This window comes from Plecotus auritus (assembly GCF_963455305.1).
Source record: "Plecotus auritus genome assembly, chromosome: 5".
NCBI classification, from domain to species: Eukaryota; Metazoa; Chordata; class Mammalia; order Chiroptera; family Vespertilionidae; genus Plecotus; species Plecotus auritus.
Genome location: NC_137776.1, coordinates 152,203,051 through 152,223,359, shown reverse-complemented (window position 1 = coordinate 152,223,359; position 20,309 = coordinate 152,203,051). Strand labels below are relative to the sequence as shown.

General features: G+C 37.1%; 1 protein-coding gene across 7 annotated transcripts in view; it reads right to left on the bottom strand.

Annotated features, from left to right (window-relative positions):
- NTRK2 (neurotrophic receptor tyrosine kinase 2) overlaps positions 1-20,309 on the bottom strand; it is a 312,241-nt gene that overhangs the window by 263,756 nt on the left and 28,176 nt on the right. For all 7 annotated transcript variants that reach the window (XM_080669807.1, XM_080669808.1, XM_080669802.1 and 4 more), the window contains 4 exons: positions 15,385-15,459; positions 15,202-15,273; positions 10,319-10,387; positions 7,684-7,838 (listed from right to left, as the gene is read on the bottom strand). In XM_080669807.1, coding sequence (XP_080525933.1) covers positions 7,684-7,838; positions 10,319-10,387; positions 15,202-15,273; positions 15,385-15,459 — 371 coding nt within the window. The remainder of the gene's footprint in view (positions 1-7,683; positions 7,839-10,318; positions 10,388-15,201; positions 15,274-15,384; positions 15,460-20,309) is intronic.

The window sequence follows — 20,309 nt, the reverse complement described above, 5'->3', positions numbered from 1 at the left end:
TATTTGAAGCTAAATATTCATAGTGATTATAGCTAATATTCAGTACTTAATATGTGCTAGACCTCATCTATTTTCCATATTATCTTATTTGTAAACCTTAAAACTCTACAAAGAAAGTGTCATTAGTATCCTTATTTCCAGATAAAGAAATTAAAGCTTAAGAAGCATCACAAGCCCAGGGTAGTGTGGCTCAGTGGTTGAGCCTCAACCAGGAGATCACAGTTTGATTCCCAGTCAAGGCGGTGCATGCTCAGGTTGCGGGCTAGATCCCCAGTGTGGGGTGTAAGGAGGCAGCCAATTAGTAGTTCTGTCTCATCATTGATGTTTCTGTCTCTCTATCCTTTTTCCTTCCTCTCTGAAATTAATTAAAAATTTTTTGTTTTTAAAGAAGAATTACAAGTAAACAGTATGAGTGGGAGCTGGCCCTGACCCACATCTGTCTGTCCATGGCCTCAACCAATACATGGACTGGATGCCTCCTTTACTGGCTCTCCATGCCTCTGACCCCTTCCATCAGTGCACACTTCTTGAGAGTTTGACCATATTGAGTAGGCCCTTTGATTACTAATTCAAATTTTCTCACTTTCTAATAATTGAAGAAAACTAACCTTGAATCATTTGGATTATGAACAATTTGGGGTTTTATTTTTCAACACTCACCCATAAGTCTGGATTGTGTTTTTTTCTTTTTTTATCTCATTTTAGTGATCCTGAGCTCTGTTCATTTCATGCTGGGTCATCACTCCATGTGTGTAAAAGTATTCAGGTAAATTATGATTTCATCTGCTCTGTCTTCTCTCTTTCTACCTTCTTGTAATATCTTCTGATTTCTTGTCTCCTAAACATGTATCTTTCACTACCAGAAATGAAGCCTGAATGAGCCTGACCTATTCTGAAGAGGCTCCTTTACACTTGGTTACAGAAATGCAGAAATCAGCAGAGAGGCTGTCCAAGCTCAAATCAGAAATTGTGCTTCTATGCTTATGTGAGGTGTGTCATGACAGTGACAGCGACCACAAATCTAAACACAAAAATCTGTATAGCAACTGATAAGTTAGAAAAAAAAAAAAAAACTTCATTTGCCATTCTAAAAAAAAAAAAAGCAATGATCCATTTTGTGAATTGCTTTATTTTAGTAGATAAAACCAATCTCTACTTAAAATCAGTAAGCTAGATTTTGTATATGTTTTTCAAAAAATATCAACACAGCTAAGATACAACGAAAATAAAGTTTTATACTAACCTCCATAGACTATTAATATAGCATTTCCTTTTAATCTTCTATAAATACTAACAAAGTAGAATTACTATCAATCTATTTTTCTGGTTCAAAACAAACAATAGAATGAGTGTGTATGAGTATTCTAAACAGACATATACTACAAACTATGGTGGAAACCAAAAGAAAACCTTAAAAATAAGTCATTAAAATCAATTCACTTGGCCTCTCCTCCCAGACACCCATGAACTAACCTTTCCCATTACAAACAGTATTTTGTTTATGTGTTTTAAGAATTCTCTTCACTAAAAGTTTGAAGGTTGGAAATGTGGAAAATTGAAATTTTCAGTATAAATAACAAGGGAACCAAAGGCAGGACTGATTTCAATCCATGAAACCATTAAGGGTATTTTATATAGTAACTGCACAGTCCTTCAACCATCACCTGAATTACCACCTTATGCTCACTGTTGGACATGCTAACTAGTTAAACGCGTTGAAGGATTGTTTTGATCTGACCCAGAGGAATACAGACTTTCTTAAATATATTTGCCATCTAGTTAAAACAGAGCATTTCATTCACTACTAACACTCCCTGAAGAAACTCTCTTCCAGAGATTTGAATTATAATTACAGCATAAAACAATTAAAGTGAAAGTCTTTTTGCAAACTACTGAAGATCAAACTGAGTACAGAAATTTAGAATATGCTATGTGATGAATAATTTTACTGAAAAACATGAAAAGAAGTAGCAGGGACATTTTTGTGGAATGATAAATAACTTCCCTTCATTAGCACCTGTGTGACTCAGTTTCTGTCTTCAGAACCAATGCTTACAGCACCTCTTTTTTTTTCTGAATAATGTGGAAATTTTATACGAACATATTTTATTGCCTTACAGTCAATAAAGTTTTTCTAAGGTTAAAAAGAACCTTGTGGAGAAACAGACCTCAATGTGTTTCACGGCATGAATAAATTTACCATAATTCATGGCAAGAGGGGACTGTTAGAAAAATATTGTGAGCCATGTTGACTGTGCTGCTAGTGGGAACTGCACAAACTTCCCAGCCCCACCTGCTATGCTCCCTTAATCACTAAGGGAGGAAGGAAAAAGAAGAAACAAGATCCTTTTGAAATACAACAATGATTTGTAAGCTATATGAATGTCTATCTACTGTGCTGTACACATGAAATTAATACAAAAAAGGATTGAACACAAACTGTAATTGAAAAATAAAATTTAAAAAACTACACACAATTTCAGAATTAAATAAAGTTTAAAATGCAAGCACAACAAAAATTTCAAAGGGAACTCAAAAATATATGTTTAGGTTCTCTTTACTAAACTGAAATATCTTCACCATTATATTAAAATTTCAGTCCAATCTGAGCATTAATATAGTATGTTCATGCAATTATTAATTATAAATTCAGCAAACATTAATCAAATCCCTATTATGTTCAAGGCATACATTAAGCAGTCTGGGGATTTATGTTTGTGTATAAAATGTTGACAATTTGTTCACAATATAATACTGACATGATAAAATACTAAAGTGGGAAGATTTTTTAATTTTGTTTTTAATCACACTCAATATTATATTACTGTCAGATGGACAATATCGTGATTAGCCATTTATATATACCTTATGAAGTGATCACCCTGATAAGTCCAGTATTCATCTGACACCATACATAGTTATTAGAGTATATCAATTATATTCCCTATGCTCTGCTTCACATCCCTGTGATTATTTTTATAACTGGCAACTTGTACTCCTTAATAAAGGGGACTTTAAAGAAAACCTGCCTTATAAAGAATAAATTGCCAATAGCTCTTTGTTATTGAAATTAAATATTACTAGCTGTTAACTAAATTCAAGGGCCATAGTTATTGGCAAATTTTTGGTTTACAACGATAAAACACATAAGACCATACTCTTAGGAGTTACTCTTGACAAACTTTTGATCAAAAGAAGTGGAAATAAGATGAATTTAGCATACTGTGACTTAATTAAACACAACAGATATGTTTTAAAAGCTTGAAAAGGGTGGGACCCAAAAGAAAAGCCTCTGAGTATGAATCCATGTTGCAAACAAGATCTAACTTGAAGATATTAGCATATCATCTGAATTCCTGAACATGGAGTTTCAGAGACAGAATTTAAATCCAAAAAAGCCTAGTGTAATTTACTGCTCAATGTAACTTGAAAAAGAATTAAAGTTGGGAAGCTATCGTGAAGAAAATTAATACATGATAACTAAGCCCCAGTTTGAAGTATCTGCCTTTCATCTCAAATTTCTAGAAATTAGTCCAAACAAAAATTAAAGGCAGAAAAACAAGAAAGCATACTGTTGATGGATAAGAAACTATGAGGAACCTCTGGACAAGAGAAGTAGGGAAATAGGGTTAAACAAAAACAGTACAGCTCTAAATGAATACATAGTATGTGTTAGATCAAACAGGGAGGCTCTTGGCCGACCCAAGACTGAAGGGGTGAACTGCAGGACAGAGTAGAGCCCCACGGAGGCCAAGCCACAGGGTCATTAGCCAACACAAGGAGGAATAAACTTTCCACTTCCCATCCCCACCTCCTCACCATAGACACAGAATCCAACAACAGCTGTAGCACTTCCAAGTAGAAGCAATGAGTGTGAGAACTCGCCAGGAGAAAGTCAGTCATGCTAGGAGCTGTGACACGGTAGAGATATGGTGAGCTCCAATGTGGAAAAAGGCATTTTAATCATAATAACTAATCACTAGAGATTGCAGAAATTAAAAACTGACTGTTGGAAGAGAAAAATTCAGTAGCTGCAGAAATAGCTGAAGGGTAAAGTAATGAGGAAACCAATTTTCCCATAATGCAGCACAAAAAGACAAGCAGATGGAAAGTATTACAGAAAGATTGAGAGGTATGAAGGGAGGAGTCAGAAGTGGAAACATTCATCTAAATAAATTAGAAAATTCTTCCAGAACTTAAGACAGGAACATTGTACTGAAAGGGTATGCTGTATATTGACCAGAATAAATTCTTAAACAAAAACATACCTAATTTCATTGTTCTAAAATTTAAGAATAACATGGATTAGGAGAAACTCTTAAAAGCTTCAGAAGGAAATGGAAAATCAGAAGTTATTTATCAGATTGGCCTCAAGCATCTCATCAGCAACACTAGAATACAAGAAAAATCTGCAAAACCCTAAGAAGCTATTTTGAGTCTAGAACTTTATACTCAGTCAATACCACTGGGAAGAAAAAAATACAGGCTGATTTTCCACCAGGCAAGAATGTGACGATTTTATTTTTAAATTTTCTCTGAAAAAAATATTAGAGAATACTAGTACATTCCAGCAAAATGAAAAACCACTCCAAGAGGAAGTAGTAAGATACAAAGATCAGTGGTATACAAAAAATAGTAAATCTTAAAAAAAATCAAGTAACGCCCTGGCCAAATAGCTCAGTTGGTTAGTGCATCCTCCTGATACTCCAAGGTTGTGGGTTCAATCCCTGGCCAGGGCACATATAAGAATCAACCAATGAATGCATACGTAAGTGTAACAACAAATTGATGTTGATGTCTCTCTCTCTTTGTCTCTTTCTCTCAAATCAATAAATAAAAATTTGAAGAAAAAAAATAAGTAAAATCTAAAATAAAATCCCAGATGAAAACAATTTGAGAGATGGGAGAAAGAAGTAAAGAGAAGTAAAATGTCTTATGAAAGGTTATCTCTAGATATTTACAGAAATACATTTAATATGTATGTTAAATATCTTATCACCATACATTTACAAAAACAGAATTTCAAAGAATTAAGAAAAAATAAAACAAAGAATACTACCAATGGAAGAAGAAGAAAAAAAAGGAAAACTAGACAAAGGGTATAAATAGGTAGTTCACTGAAGAATAAACACAATTTTCACAAGATACTCAATAGCAATCAGCAAAATGCAAACTAAAAAGCAATTACGTACCATATATTTTTAGAGAGAAAAAGAATACATTTGCTAATATCAGGATATACTTTGCTGGGGTGGCTACATATCAGTACAACCATTTTTTAAAGTGCAAACCATATGAATCAAAAAAATATGGTTCCTACGATGTTCTCTAGAAAAACCTTTGCATCTGTCCATATGCTTATTGAAACATTTTTGTAGCAATGAAAAATGGGAAGCTAAATGTCCATCAATATGGAAGATTTAACATAATTAAGATTTATTGTGCCACAAATACCAGGCAATAATTAAAAAGAATATGCTAAATCTATGACTACCAACCTGAAATGGTCACAAACAAGAAAAAGATAAGCTTTATGTATAATATAGGAAGTTATTTTTACAGCAAAATGTATCAACATGATTTGTACAATTATAAATAAGTAAAAAATACTTGAAAGAAAAGAAAAATTAACAGGAAAATAAAACATAAGAATATGAAAGTGGTAGAAAAATAAGTCTGTCAATTGTCCTTTTATAATGTTGCTTTTTTTTTTTTTAAATATATTTTATTGATTTTTTACAGAGAGGAAGGGAGAGGGATAGAGAGAAACATCGATGAGAGAGAAACATCGATCAGCTGCCTCCTGCACACCCCCCACCGGGGATGTGCCCGCAACCAAGGTACATGCCCTTGACCGGAATCAAACCTGGGACCTTTCAGTCCGCAGGCCGACGCTCTATCCACTGAGCCAAACCGGTCAGGGCTATAATGTTGCTTTTTGAAAAGCATTGATGGCAGTGAAATTAACTGTGAATGTTACCATGAATATAATAAACAGATCCTACTCAAGCAAGCAAGCACATGCTCTCTGACGTGGATTCAAAGTTTCACTGTCATACACACAATGCATTGACTAACTGTAGAAATCATATAAAAATTATTGAAAATTGACAAATCGATCAGAAAAAATAAGGACCAGGTCACTGCTATGGTTCCCCTTCCACAACCACAATAGTCCATCAACAACACATACAGTGAGTTCATTATCAGAATGCTGTCGAGACAACGTGGCTGAAAATTAAAATCAAAGAAATAGAATGGTTTCAGGCGAGGGCAAAACAGACATCTATTAAATGCAGTTTGTGAAATCAGAGCAGGAGTTAGATGCTTTCTCTTTTTTCCTCTCAGTGGTTGCTGAACCAATGTAGTCACAACAGTCATGGGGATTTGGGAGCTGGCCAAGAGGCCAGGTGACTCAACATTGCATTTCTTGTCCCTCTAAGCAATTTCTCTCAGTGGCACAAATTTATGCCAGAACAGAAAACAGTTACCTTCTTATCAGGAAAAGATATATATTAAAAGTGTTTGTTATTTTCACCCTTGGCTAGCAAAGAAAACTGAGGCAAGGGAACCAAGCCTGATCCCCCCATTCTAAAACCAAAGATCTCTAGTTATTACCAAAAAAAATATGTGGGAAGGGTAACTACTATCTTCTAAGCTCCTTCAGGGTCAGAAATGAACATTTATCTTTCCTTTTAGTACATTCTCATTAAAAATAAGCAGCAGCTATATTTTCCTTAAATGAAAACTGACCCCAAACAATAGGGTCCTCTGAAAACAAAGAACCAGATGTTTATGGTTAATATGAAGATTCCTCAGTGCGGTGGAGAACCAATGCTACCTGGCTTTCTGCTGAGTCACCACTAGACCAGAAGATCAAATATCATTGTGAACTGATTAACTGGTTGACTAACTGATTAAAATTTCAACAGAGGAATAATATAAATATGTGGCTATTGTAGAGGTATGTCCCAGAAGCCCTTAGCGGTAAAATCCTAACAGGCACCCTTGGATTCTACTTCCCTATAAACACACTAGTCCTCACAGAGAGCTGTGATTTCATTGCATGGTGCCATTTTAAATTCTAGAGGTATAAATGCTGAGGAAAGGAGTGGGGACAAGGGTAAAGGAAGAGATTTTGAACTTAGACATGGGATAAAGCACTTGTAAGGGAAAATCTGAGGAGCGCCATCAAGAGACATAGACATCTGGCATCTGGATTGAACTGCATTTTCTTATGCTTCCAAGACATTTTATCACCTTGAAATCCTTCCCTCTACATGGCCTGAGGGCCAACCAAGTATATATGTGGCCAATGGAGTACTACATTCTTAGCAGATACTTTTTTGGATGGATGGATGGATGGATGGATGGATGGATGGATGGACGGATGGACGGACGGACGAATGAACAAAGAAACAAAGGAATAAAGTGTGTGCTTTTTTCTCTGTACACTTTAAAGTCATTCATTCAAAATTAATATTCTACTTGAAAAAAATGTTCAGCAAAGTTGCTCCCAAATGATTTCTCCATACTGCACACAAATGTTGCCCAATTTACTGGAGACATAATAGCATACTGTATAAAATCTGGGTAGTTGTAATCTTCCCAGACTCTCTACCACACCAAGGCAATTAGAATAATTAATAGCAACTAGAACTCATTGACTTAAAAGTGAATTACCACAATTGGGGATCTGCAGGTTCGCCAGGGGAATATTCTTGCTGCTTTCATTTAGGCAGTACAAATCCTGAGTTTCTGGACTGGATTTAATCTCCTGAAGAGTCTTGATCCACATAATATCACAGGAGCATGCGAATGGATTGCCCACCAAGATCCTACATGAAACAAAAATGAAACTCGGTCAGGCTTCTCTTTTTTAATTTTGACTACATTCATGCTCCTGAAGCAAAACAAAATTATGAATTCTTTCTAGCCAGCCATCTTTGAAAGTCATACCCATCTTTAAAACATAACTACTTATTATTCATTAATTTATCTAATGCTTACTGAGCTTCTGCTGTGTGCAAACACCACTGTAAAGGCTAAAAGATGCAAAGTGATGTAAGACCTTTCAGAATATAGGGAAACAAGATAAGGACAGAAATAGCTGTAATGTAGGAAAAAAAGATTGTGTCTCATAAAAGGGGGAAAAATAAGGTGCTGTAACAAATTTATCACTATTATTATATAGTTATTAAGAAGATCTTAAGTGAAGATGCCAACAGTAAGTTTTCAAAATACTAACATACTTATTTCTGGTCAGGCTGGAGATTGAAGTGTTATTTAATAAGCTCAAACTTCAGTGGGGGGGGGGCAGAAAAGTGTCATCTTCATTTAAAATGAGACTGTAAATCCAATGCTAGGACTGAAGTGTGAGAGCTAATCAGGTGGTGCTCACAGCTTTCTTCAACCACAGTTAGTTTGATTGATGCAAGAAAGGTGGCATGAATGTGAGAAAGAGAATCTGCAAGGGAGCTCTTAGACCTCTGGCATGCATGTGCGCAGGTGCTCACATGGCTACACACACACACACACACACACACACACACACACACACACACACACACATCAAGCTCAGGAGTTCAGAAAGCAAGGGCAGTAGCTCCAGATTGAGCCTCTTGGCCCACTGTGAGAAGGTCTGCTGAGAGAAAGCCACCATTCAGCCGAGCTGCCTGGACTCCTGTGGCCTGCGAGTGGTGAAGGAGGAAATAGTCAAGAGGAAAATAAAAACCACAAGAAAAAAATCTTTAAATGCTTATTTATAATACTCAGTGGCCTATTTAAGATGAATTCCATTTATGGTAATGAGCCTTTAAATGAGGCCATTTAAAATCGTTACATAGGCTCTGCCTGGAATTAACCACAATACTTAAGATTTCTGTGTGGACCGGACCTGGGCTTTGCAGCATCATTTACTCCTGTGGTTTTCTGGTCGGGTTCTAAGAATCTCAGGGATCCCTGGAGACTTTTCTGGGAATTTCTTTGGGGAAATGTGGTTATGGCAGACTCTTTAATTTGTGTCTGCTTGATGGCCTCCAAGTATCCCTCCAACGCCAAAATAAGATTTGATGCGACTGGATATGGAATACAATGCAGAGGAGATCCACAATGTTTAAGCCCCACCAATTCAAGCTATTTCCTGGCAGTCTGAGTACATGAAAAACTAAAGAATCATTCTAAAAAGGAAGTCTGGTTGAATCATCAGAGGGGATAAAGAAACCAGGGGTTCTTCAGTTATACATATAACAATATTCCGATGACCACAAAATGCCGATGGACAACTGGCTTCTTCCCCTAGCTCACTGTGCAAACTCCTTTTGCAGTGATTATCATTACATGTGCACATTAGACTTCTACCTCTCCCACCACATAGCAGAATCCTGGACCACAGAGATCTTCTATCGCCATGGCCTACTGCCATGTTACTTGATTTGTAACAGGCACACAATTAACATTTGTTGAATGAATTCATTAAATATGTTGAAGGGAGAATATTGAGACATGTGAATTTGGAATCAGAACTCTAATCTTTAATCAAGCAAGAAAATTTTCTGCAGTGATGTATCTTACTCTATTCATGTATCTTCCTTAAGTTTTTAATTTGTCTGCAGTGATGTATCTTACTCTATTCATGTATCTTCCTTAAGTTTTTAATTTGTCTACTCCTGTGTTAGAAACCTAGTACTTCAACTACCTGAATTCAGTTTATTCAAAATCATTGCCAATCACTAAAACTTTCATCATGTAACCCTCATTGCTACCAATTAGCTTGCTGTCATTCCACTAGTGACATCTTCGAATCTGCCCAATTTTCTTGTGAATGAGGTGGACCCTACATCTCAGGCCACATACAGTTTAAGCAAAAGCTTTGCTGGTATTGAAAGGCCTTGTCCATTTTGGCCCACCTCTGCTACACAGAATCTCTGCTGCAGAGTTCTTTGGGCACCTTAACCATGGAATATCAACAGTTTACATCTGCTTCATGGTGATAACACAAAAATTGAACACACTTGGAAATTCTGGCTATTATTCATCAACACATTTAAATATTTTTCCCTCCATACCAAAATAAATCATTTATGTAAAAACATTTAAACTCATCATAAACAATATGTTACTATTGTAGTTTCTAATTTTTATTACTCAATCCTGTCTTTTTAAGGGAAAAAAAAACAAACAAGTAACTAAAACTTGAGAAATCATTTTTCAAGAATTTTTACATAAAAATAGATCTGCAGCATCACTCATTTAAAGAAAATACTTAATTGCCCTTTTCCTTGAAAAAATTTTCCCCAAACACAAAATCATTACTTACAGCTCAGACAAGTCAAGGTGACGGAAATGTTTCCTAGACAAACTTGTCAGTTTATTTCGAGTAAAATTGCTGAAAGGAATAAAAAGATTAAATGTGAATCTAAAATGATATATTTTAGAAATAAAGTATTCAAATTGAGATTTTTTTCACAATATAATTTTATTTGATCATGGTCCATGCATTACTTAAACCAAATCATCTCCTTCTTTTACCAAAAGTGATGGTTTAGTTTTTCCTGCTTCTTGTACCTAGCATTCTTGCCAATGGGGGGTGGGAGAGTAGGGGGTAGAGCATAATTTTCCTATTGTCTATGTTAAGTCTCTTTTTTACCCAAAAGCTTATTTTTCTTTTTTTTTTAATGATGCTTTTTTTAAAATATATTTTATTGATTTTTTACAGAGGAAGGGAGAGGGATAGAGAGTTAGAAACATCGATGAGAGAGAAACATTGATCAGCTGCCTCCTGCACACCTCCCACTGGGGATGTGCCTGCAACCAAGGTACATGCCCTTGACCGGAATCAAACCTGGGACCCTTCAATCTGCAGGCTGACGCTCTATCCACTGAGCCAAACCGGTCAGGGCAAAAGCTTATTTTTCATATGCTGATTCAGAGCCAAGTTATATACCTCCTAGAGGTTTCTGACCTTTTGAACAACTAATAGAAAGTTTAAATTTAATTTAATTTAAAACCATAAACTCACCAGAGAGAAAAGATGCTTTAAAATGAAAGAGTGTCATGAATATTTTGAAGTCATGTGACATACAGAACCCTGGATATGAACTGGATTTAACACATCCTCATAGGAAAGAAAACAGCTATTGACTAATAAACTCTGCTGAGATCATTTCTATAGGATTTCTAATAACCAGATAATGCCATGAAGAGAACAATAGAAGATTATGAGGAGTATGTCAGAATTTTTCTTGAACTATTCTAACATGTCATTTTAAGATTTGGACGAATCAAAGAAAAGATGTCATATTTGTTATGGGAAAAATAATACTGAATTTAACTACATGTTCCAAACATGTAGTCTTTTCAAAGGGCAGGAGTTTCAGTTTCCAATGATCAATGCTATGAGACCTTGATTTGGGAAATTCTAAGCCACAATCTTGGCAGCTGACTCCCTCTGTGAATTTGTTTACTAGTTGAATTTACTTAAAAAGTGTCCAGTGATTGGGCCATAGACATATGTTTAGTAAGTAATATGACTATAAAATAAACACCAACTTTTACAAAAACAGCCTACACCTCAATGAACTGCAATGAGCCCTTCAGTATCTGTTTTCTGCTCAGGAGAGTGAATATTGGGCTGAGAGTCAGATAAGAATGGGAGATCTGAGGATGACAGACCCTGACCTGAGGCTGGTCAAACAGCATAACAAAATCATAAGTTAAAAGTATCTGGGCATGTCTGACCAGTCACCTTTAGAAAGGGGTTACAACCCAGGAGCTAATGCATGGTCTCAAACTAGACAGTTGATGAATATAGAAAGGGCCACTTTTGTGCCTCATAATTCAAGGATGTATGTGTGTCCATTCCCGTCTTATTCTATATTAACATTTCCACTCACCCAAACCCCTCCCTACACAAGGTTGCCCTCTTCCTTCTATGCATGCATCTTCTCTTTTCACACAGAGTGTGGAATGCTCTCTGACATGAAAAAACCCTCCGCCAGGAAGCTAAAAAATGTGCCTACATAAATCTTTTCTTTTGGAATGTGAATTAAGAATGGCTTTCATTGAAGTATTATACATTGAAAAGTCAATCTGCCTATGTTCCCCACAGTCTTGGAGACACAAATATTTTCATCTTCATCAGAAATCCCAGTCCTCGGGCGGGGGGTGGGGGGGGGGGGGAGGCGGGGTGAGAGGAGGTGGGGAGTACAGGGGAACCTGCTCTTCCTTCCAAGAAGAACAGGAGAGAGGAGCAAAGAAAATGATACTTATTGTCAAGGTTCCCGGGTCAGCCAGTGAGCCGGCACCAGGGCGCAGCTGCCCCTATTGGGCTGCCAGTAGCACAGCCCAGAACTGGGTTACGCGCCAAAGAACAAGATGAGTTTTATGAACCATACTTATTATTGGGGCCAAAAGCCAAAAAGAAGGAGGAGGAGAGGGGAAAAACTCCACAATCCTCTTACTGTTTGATTATAGGACTTTGCAAAGGAGCTAATTAGCACCTCTGCAAAGCCCCTGGAAAACACAAATGCTGGCTTTTCTCACAGTCTCTGGGTTCTCAGGGGCCAGGCAGGAATTAAGGCACCAAGAAATAAACTCAGTGACCAGTCACAGGGCCTCTGGAGAGTCCCCAGGCCTGCAAATATGAGCAGGGTGGAGGGGAGTGGTGAAAATGAGAGACAGGAGCCAATCTGAATTTCCTTAAACCCAAAGTGCAATGCTCTTGTGCAGGATTTTATACTGAAGGAGAAACTAGCAGAGATAATCAGCATATCCCAGGGACATCAAGAAACAGCTTCTGATACACATTTCCTTCCCAGCTCACTGTCACCCGTGATGCTGATATTCAAGTTAAGGGTGAAATTTACTTGTGGGAAATCAGGGGAGAAGAAGCCAGTTGCCCCAAATCCTTAATCTACACAGACGTTGGGACTAAGGTCTGGAAAGGCAAGCACTTGACGTGATTCTCTCTTCCCTCCCCACCATTCTCAAAAGCCAACAACTTAATTTAATTCCTTATTTGGGTGATTAGAGCCTCTTTCATGACACAAATCAGTGAAGCTTATGGACATTTTATGATTCCTTCATAACAGTTTGAACACTAGCCTTGCTGCGTAACTATGCCTACAAATATCAATCGAGTTGCTGCAATCTGCCCAGTGACTGAGCTTCCAAATTATTGGCTTTTAATGAAAACATATAAGATATGCCTATCTCATTGGTTTCCTATTTTCAAATGGCACCAGTTTGGAAGATAGGGACAAATGCCGGGCTATATATATAGAATGCCATTAAAAGTATTCTACCATATAGTACCAAAAATACACAAGGTAGCTTTGGTGTCCTAGAAATAGCTTGCAACAAGGAAAGGAGGGAAACTCTAAGAGGCACAATAAAGACATAAACTAGTCTATTACTAACACTACAATTAATCATAGCTCACTAACAAAAATCACAACAGTAGGGAAAATGATTTGGTAAAACAGCCAGTAAAATATGGTTGTTGAGCAATTAGGGTCTAAAGTCAGGTGTAATGAAAATACTGGAATTAACTACTGAGGTCATTAATACATGTAAGTGACGGCATTAGAGCATTTTGCCTTTTTCTTCTCTCCAGTTTCTCTCTTGTTTATGCTGTCAAGGCCTACGCAGCCATCAGACTTGTGCAGGCAAACTGACTGCAGAGATGGTGCCAAACAGCATTTAATGAAACGTGTTAATAAAGTTCCATGGAGTTTTGTCACATTTTTGCCAAATGCTTTTTATCTTAATTCCATAGGCTTTATTTTTAAATTGACTTTATCATTAACACCATCTATAAAATATGAAGTCAACATAGTGGCTTTATGAAATTAAGGTTTTTCATAATATCAACAAATCTCCATAGAGAGTCCAGGCAATCTGCTCTAAGAGAATGTTTTCTTTTATAACCGGCCTGAAAATCAGTTGGGGAACTAGTCTCCCCAAGAAAAGAAAGAGGACAGATGTTACCAGAACGCTGATCCTCAAATCTTAGGGATGACACAGATTTTATTTCCTGTACTCTTATTGGAAGAACATGGCCAGGAGCGAACCCTGGAGTCATAATTCTGTCACTTCCAATCTCTGTACCTGAGAAAGTCCAACATCTTCCTCAGTCTGATTTTCCGTCCATGAAATGGGAATAAAAATGATTTTCCCTGCCACTTAGAAAAATCAAGTGAGATAATGCAGGTGACTATGAGACACATAAGGTATTGTTACAAATAATTTGCAAAACACCAAAGGGCCAATGAATGCAGGCAACATTCCTCCAACAGAAGGTCCCACTGAAAATCAGGACATGGGGACACCAGTCTAAGCTTAGAAGTAGGTGATTCTATATTTAATGATGAAACCTTTTAGAAAGACGACACCTACTAAGTGCCATCATCTAACAGGATTTAGCAGCCAGCAGCCTAAGAGCTCCCATTGTCCCTCTTTATTTACAATTGACTTCAGCTGACAAAGCTTCAACATAACTTCAGGGGAAGCATTTGCTATTGTTAATAATTGTCTGAACCTTTGGATTGTCCCATGACAGATAGCTTTTTTTAAATGAAATTTCAAAAGAGGATCTATTGTGGGGGCAAGGCATTAGTAACTGTGAGCTCCCTGAAAAGGCCATGGCCAAGCCAGTGTCTTTCCATTCCACTGGTTTAATGTCTTCCAGGGAACATCATGATTCCAAGGAAAAGAATCAAAGACATAGTTTTCACATCAGATTCTTGCCTTGGCCTATTGCTCTGTCCAAGATGGAAATGGCCAAGAAATTCATGAAAGGGAATAAATAGGCTGTTCTAATACCCCTCTAAAGCTATGCTATTCAGAAGTCAAGGATAATGATTCTAAGCCAGTGGTCGGCAAACTTATTAGTCAACAGAGCCAAAGATCAACAGTACAATGATTGAAATTTCTTTTGAGAGCCAAATTTTTTAAACTTAAACTTTTTCTAATGCCACTTCTTCAAAATAGACTTGCCCAGGCCGTGGTATTTTGTGGAAGAGCCACACTCAAGGGGCCAAAGAGCTGCATGTGGCTCGCCGACCACTCTTCTAAGCTATTGTCACAGTTATACTAATTTTTTAAAAGTGGGGTTAGAGTTGGAAAAAAAGGAATATAAGCAGAGAGGACAAATTTTTGAGTAAATTGGGCCCAGGGAAGCAAAAGACAACCTTTACTTACATGTGCTGTAAGTTGCTGTTTTTCAGAAATGCTTTATGAGCCACAAATTTTAATCCTGAATCCACAATTGTCCTATGAAAACATAATTGCACACATGTTAGAACTAACTGATGAATGCCACCTAACTCTAATAGAACATAAGAAGAAGTTCTGAGATTAAGAACACAAGTCCTGAGTACTCACAGATTTTTCAGTCCCACATAAGCTTCAACATCATCCTCGTTGATGATTTCTAACCTTTTCTGATTTGCAATGTAACTGCAAAAAAAGCAGAGGGTGAAAACCATTGACTCAGAACGTAGACAGAACATAAAGAATGGATAACATCCATGCAATCTTACCACAGCGCTCAATGTGATCTTTCCCACCCAACCTAAATGACAGGTTCACCAGGCTTCATTTTTATCACTCTTTCAACTAACAATTTTAGTTTCCCTCCCCTTCCACCCTGTGCATAGAGGTGAAAATAACTTGGAAATGCATTCATTTCCAAGTCTCTCAAAGGCAGTTCACCCTTATGGCAACAGCCACAGGGATGCTGGCATCATCACAAGCAAGACAAATCACACCTTTCCTCACATTCCAAGAGAAGCAATCACTCCCTCCTTTTAGCTCCTAAAACATTGAAGCAGATTCCCTTCCCCTTTTCTCTCTCTCCCTCCCTTCCTCCCCACTTTCTCTTTTCCTGGCCCAGCATCCCTCTCTCTGCCTTTGTCAGTAACAATAACAATTTTTCCTTTCAGGAAACACATTTCACAAACCCCACATGGCCCTAGTGCACTCTCTGTAAGAACCCTCCTCTACCTCCCAAAGCCTCAAATATAAGAATAAACTGGGGACTCTGGGTGGACAGAGAATTTCATCCCTTTGATCATGATGACTGTCTTAGAGTTGGTCATGTGACCTCAACTAGGCCAATGAGAATCCTCCCTAAAATTAAATAGATGAATGCTGGTCCAGAGAGAGTCAGTCTTTCTTTCTTTCTTTCTTTCTTTCTCTCTCTCTCTCTCTCTCTCTCTCTCTCTCTCTCTCTCTCTCTCTCTCTCTGAAAAATTACACAGGCTGGGGCTTCCATGTGAAATTTTTCTGCCACGAGGGGACTATCCAGGAATAAATTCACACACAGAAGAGAGATAGGAGATACAAAAAAATAATAATAATAACACTGAAAATGCCACTAGATCCTTAGAATCCAGCCATCGCTGGGGTCAGATGCCACTAAGTGAAGTTTGTTCTGAATTTCTGTCACCTGTGACCAAGAATACAGACCCAGTAATACAAACACAAAGCTGTTAAAATTGCCTCCATGGAATTTCCTTGTGATAGTTAGTCAAGAACCTATCTGTCCATTTTTCTTAGATCAAAACCGCTTTGAAGACAGTGGCTCCTGTTTTACAGTTCTTGATATACACCACAGCATCTACCAAAGTACCTTGCGCAAGGTAGCTATTCAACAGATAAAGGAAGGATGGATGGATATCCTAGTGAATGTATGGACAACTCTTAGAGCTCTAAAGTCACTATAGGAAGTTGTGCTATGATGCATTTTTTCTTTCTTTTTCATTAAGATACATAACATACTCCAATTAAGACACTGAAAACAAATATATAATCCTGCTGTTACCACCATGAGTTAAAATGCGGAAAAATTAAAAAGTAACTAATTGGGGAGAAGATGCAGCATCTGTAGGTCCCTTCTACCTAATCCAAAAATGAAAGAAAAAGTATTTATGGTAAGAGTTGGGGCACCCATTTCTAGAAAACAAATTTTAGAAATAAAATAAGTAAGTGCTCTGAGGGAACAAAATTACACCGAAGAGAAATAATTTTAAAGGGACCTACCTAAACATTATCTCCATTATATAAAAATGCAACTTCCAAGGTAAAAAGGCATCTTCTACTCAAAGATCTCGGTTCTCCCTGATACCCAGGGCCTGGCACTTAATAGTTGTGCAGAGAGGATTCATTCTCTTATCTCTTTCTACCGCACGCAGAAGGAAACATTTTAAGACTCCAACCTAATGCTCAAACAACCATTTTCAACATCAAGAGATTTTATTAAATGCTTAAAATTATCACACATTAAATGCATTTTTCCAAGATTTTCATTCCACTAACATTTCCAATAGAGATCACAGTGACCTTCTAAATTATCTCCCAATAAGAGATGCATTCCATGGAGCCCTAAATTTTAATGCTTTTCTCATGCAATTGTGGTAAATGGGGTAAATAGTGGGGGGTAAGGTTTCATTTGGGCTCACAAAGATTTTCAGAGAAACCTGTCCACTCCTTATAGCTGCACTAGCATGGTGGCTGTCAGTGTTCTAAAAACCTCAACTCTCTTTTGTCTAGACATCATTGTATCCTCCATGCTTATGACAGGGGCCCGACACTCAACAGGTCCTTAATCAACTGAGGCACAGAGTATTTATCTTTGTTATTTATGACCTTCATTTTATTTTTATTACACTTTTCACCAGGTTTGTTGGGGGCGGGGGGGGGGGGGTGTTATTAATCCTCACCTGAGGATATTTTTCCATTGACTTTTAGGGAGAGTGGAAGAGAGTGGGAAAGACAGAGAGAAACATAGATGTGAGAGAAACACATCCATTGGTTGCCTCCTGCACATGCCCTGACCAGGGCCCAAGGCAGGGAGGAGCCTGCAACCAAGGTACATGCCCATGACCAGAATCGAACCTGGGAGACTTTGGTCTGCAAGCTGACATTCTAACCAGCTAGGGCCAAACCAGCCAGGGCTTTTGTTTGGTTTTGTATTTTTGTTAATTCTCACCTGAGGATATTTTTCTGTTGATTTTTAGGAAGAGTGGAAGAGAGAGGGACAGAGAGAGAAACATTGATGTGAGAGAAACACATCGATTACACCAGATTTTTAGTTCATAAACTCCCTAGTTGTACTCGATAAAATACAGTGAGCTAGCATAAATAAAAATGGAAGTCATACAAGAAATAAAAGCAAGGGCAGAGACATCAACAGAGCTAGAAATTAGGTTTTAAAATGTGTATACTTGTTAGAAAAAAAGCCACAAGCTTATTTCTAGGTTTTCTAGTCACCAATGCCCAAGAAAAGAAGGAATGGGACATAAATTTGGTCAATGGTAAATTTATAGTGTTCATGAGATGAAAATAAGTCAGACATTAAGCAAAACATAACTGCTCTTGGATCTGAGACTAGACAGGCGATTTTGTGGAAAACCATCAAAAGAACCATATAAAATTATGAAAAAAATGGTCACTAGAGAATACTTTTCCACTGTGGAGACAGGAATTTCCTAGATAAATAATGATTTTTTTTCTCCTGTTCAAAATGGAAAAATCAACAGAACTAGATTAAAATGTTGGCAAATGTCCTCCCAGATGCCAGGAATTCCCCTTCATAAGTTACCATCTGCAGAGGTGCCCACATGATAGCTGCTGGTTATAGAATGGTCATGAAATCTACCCCTAAGAACTCTCCTTCACTACCATTGAGGAATTACAGGACTAGAAAGGAAGCCAGTGAAATTAATAACAGACAATTGACAAAGGGGAAACTCCATGGCCAAGAAACATATAAAAAACTGCTCGCCCTACAAGGAATCTGAAATACAAATTAAAAAATGACATACTATTCCTCTCACACTAGAGTGACAAAATGTTTAAAGATTGACAATATAAAACATGTCTAAGGATGTGAAGAATTTCTCTTACATTGTTGGAGGGATAAATTGGTAAAACCACTTTGAAGAGCAATTTATCAGTATCCTAGAAAATTATAAATTGTCATACTTCATAGACCAGCCATTCCATTTCCAGGTATTCACCCAAGAGAAATTCTCACACATGCACACAAGGAGACATATACAAGAATATTCACTATATTTACGGTCAGAATCAAAACTTGGGAACAACCCAAGTGTCCATCAATACAGAAACTACTCAGCCATAAAAAAAAAAAAAAAGATAAAACATTGTCATTTGTGACAACATAGATGGATCTTGAAGGTATTATGCTAAGTGGAATAAATCAGACAGAAAAGGACAAAAACCTTATGACTTCACTCATATGTGGAATATAAAACAAAAAAGTAACAAAACAAACAAAACCTGACTCACAGATACAGACAATAGAATGCTGGTTACCACAGAGAGAGAGAGAGGTAGGGAGATGGTGAATTAGGTAAAGGGGGTCAGATGCATGGTAACAGAAGGAAATTGTATTTTTGGGGTGAGCATGCAATAAAATATACAGATATCAAATTATAATGTACTCCTTGAATTTATATAATGTTATTAGCCAATTTTATTTTAATAACTTTAATTTTTTTTAAAGCCCAGCTGGTGTTGCTCAGTGTTTGAGCATCAACCTATGAACCAGGAGGTCACAGTTTGATTCCCAGTCAGGGCACATGCCCAGGTTGCAGGCTCCATCTCCAGTGTGGGGTGTGGCGGAGGCAGCCGAACAATAATTCTCTCTCATCACTGATGTTTCTATCTATCTCTCCTCCTCCCTTCCTCTCTGAAATCTATAAAAAATATATTTTAAAATAAATTAAAAATAAATAAATTTAAAAAACAAGAGTAAGATGTGTTAAATTCATAAGTTGAATTGAACCAGATCTTTATATTTGAGCAGAAAGTAATTTTCATGTTAAATGAGGAAAAATGCATAATAATATATGCATATAATATAAAACAACTAATGCAAACTTTAAAAAGGTATTGAATTTATGGGGGTGACATTGGCTAATAAAATTACATAGGTTTCAAGTGTACAATTCTATAATGCATCATCTGTATATTGTACCCAAAGTCAAATTTCCCTCTGTCACCATGAACTTAATCCCCTTTACTCTCTTCTACCTGCTCCACCCTCCTTCTCTCTGATAACCACTATAAGTTTTTGTTTGTTTGTTGTTTATTTGTTTGTCTTGTTTTTTAAAAAATATATACAGAAAACAACGAGTAATGTTCATAGTCAACTATACATGTGAAGTATAAAAATATTGCAAGTAAGGTCACTTTGGGAAAGGAGAATGGGTCTGGGATTAAGAAATAAGCTGTTAAAGTATTTATTATATTACACTACTAAACACTTTTATTAAAAAAGA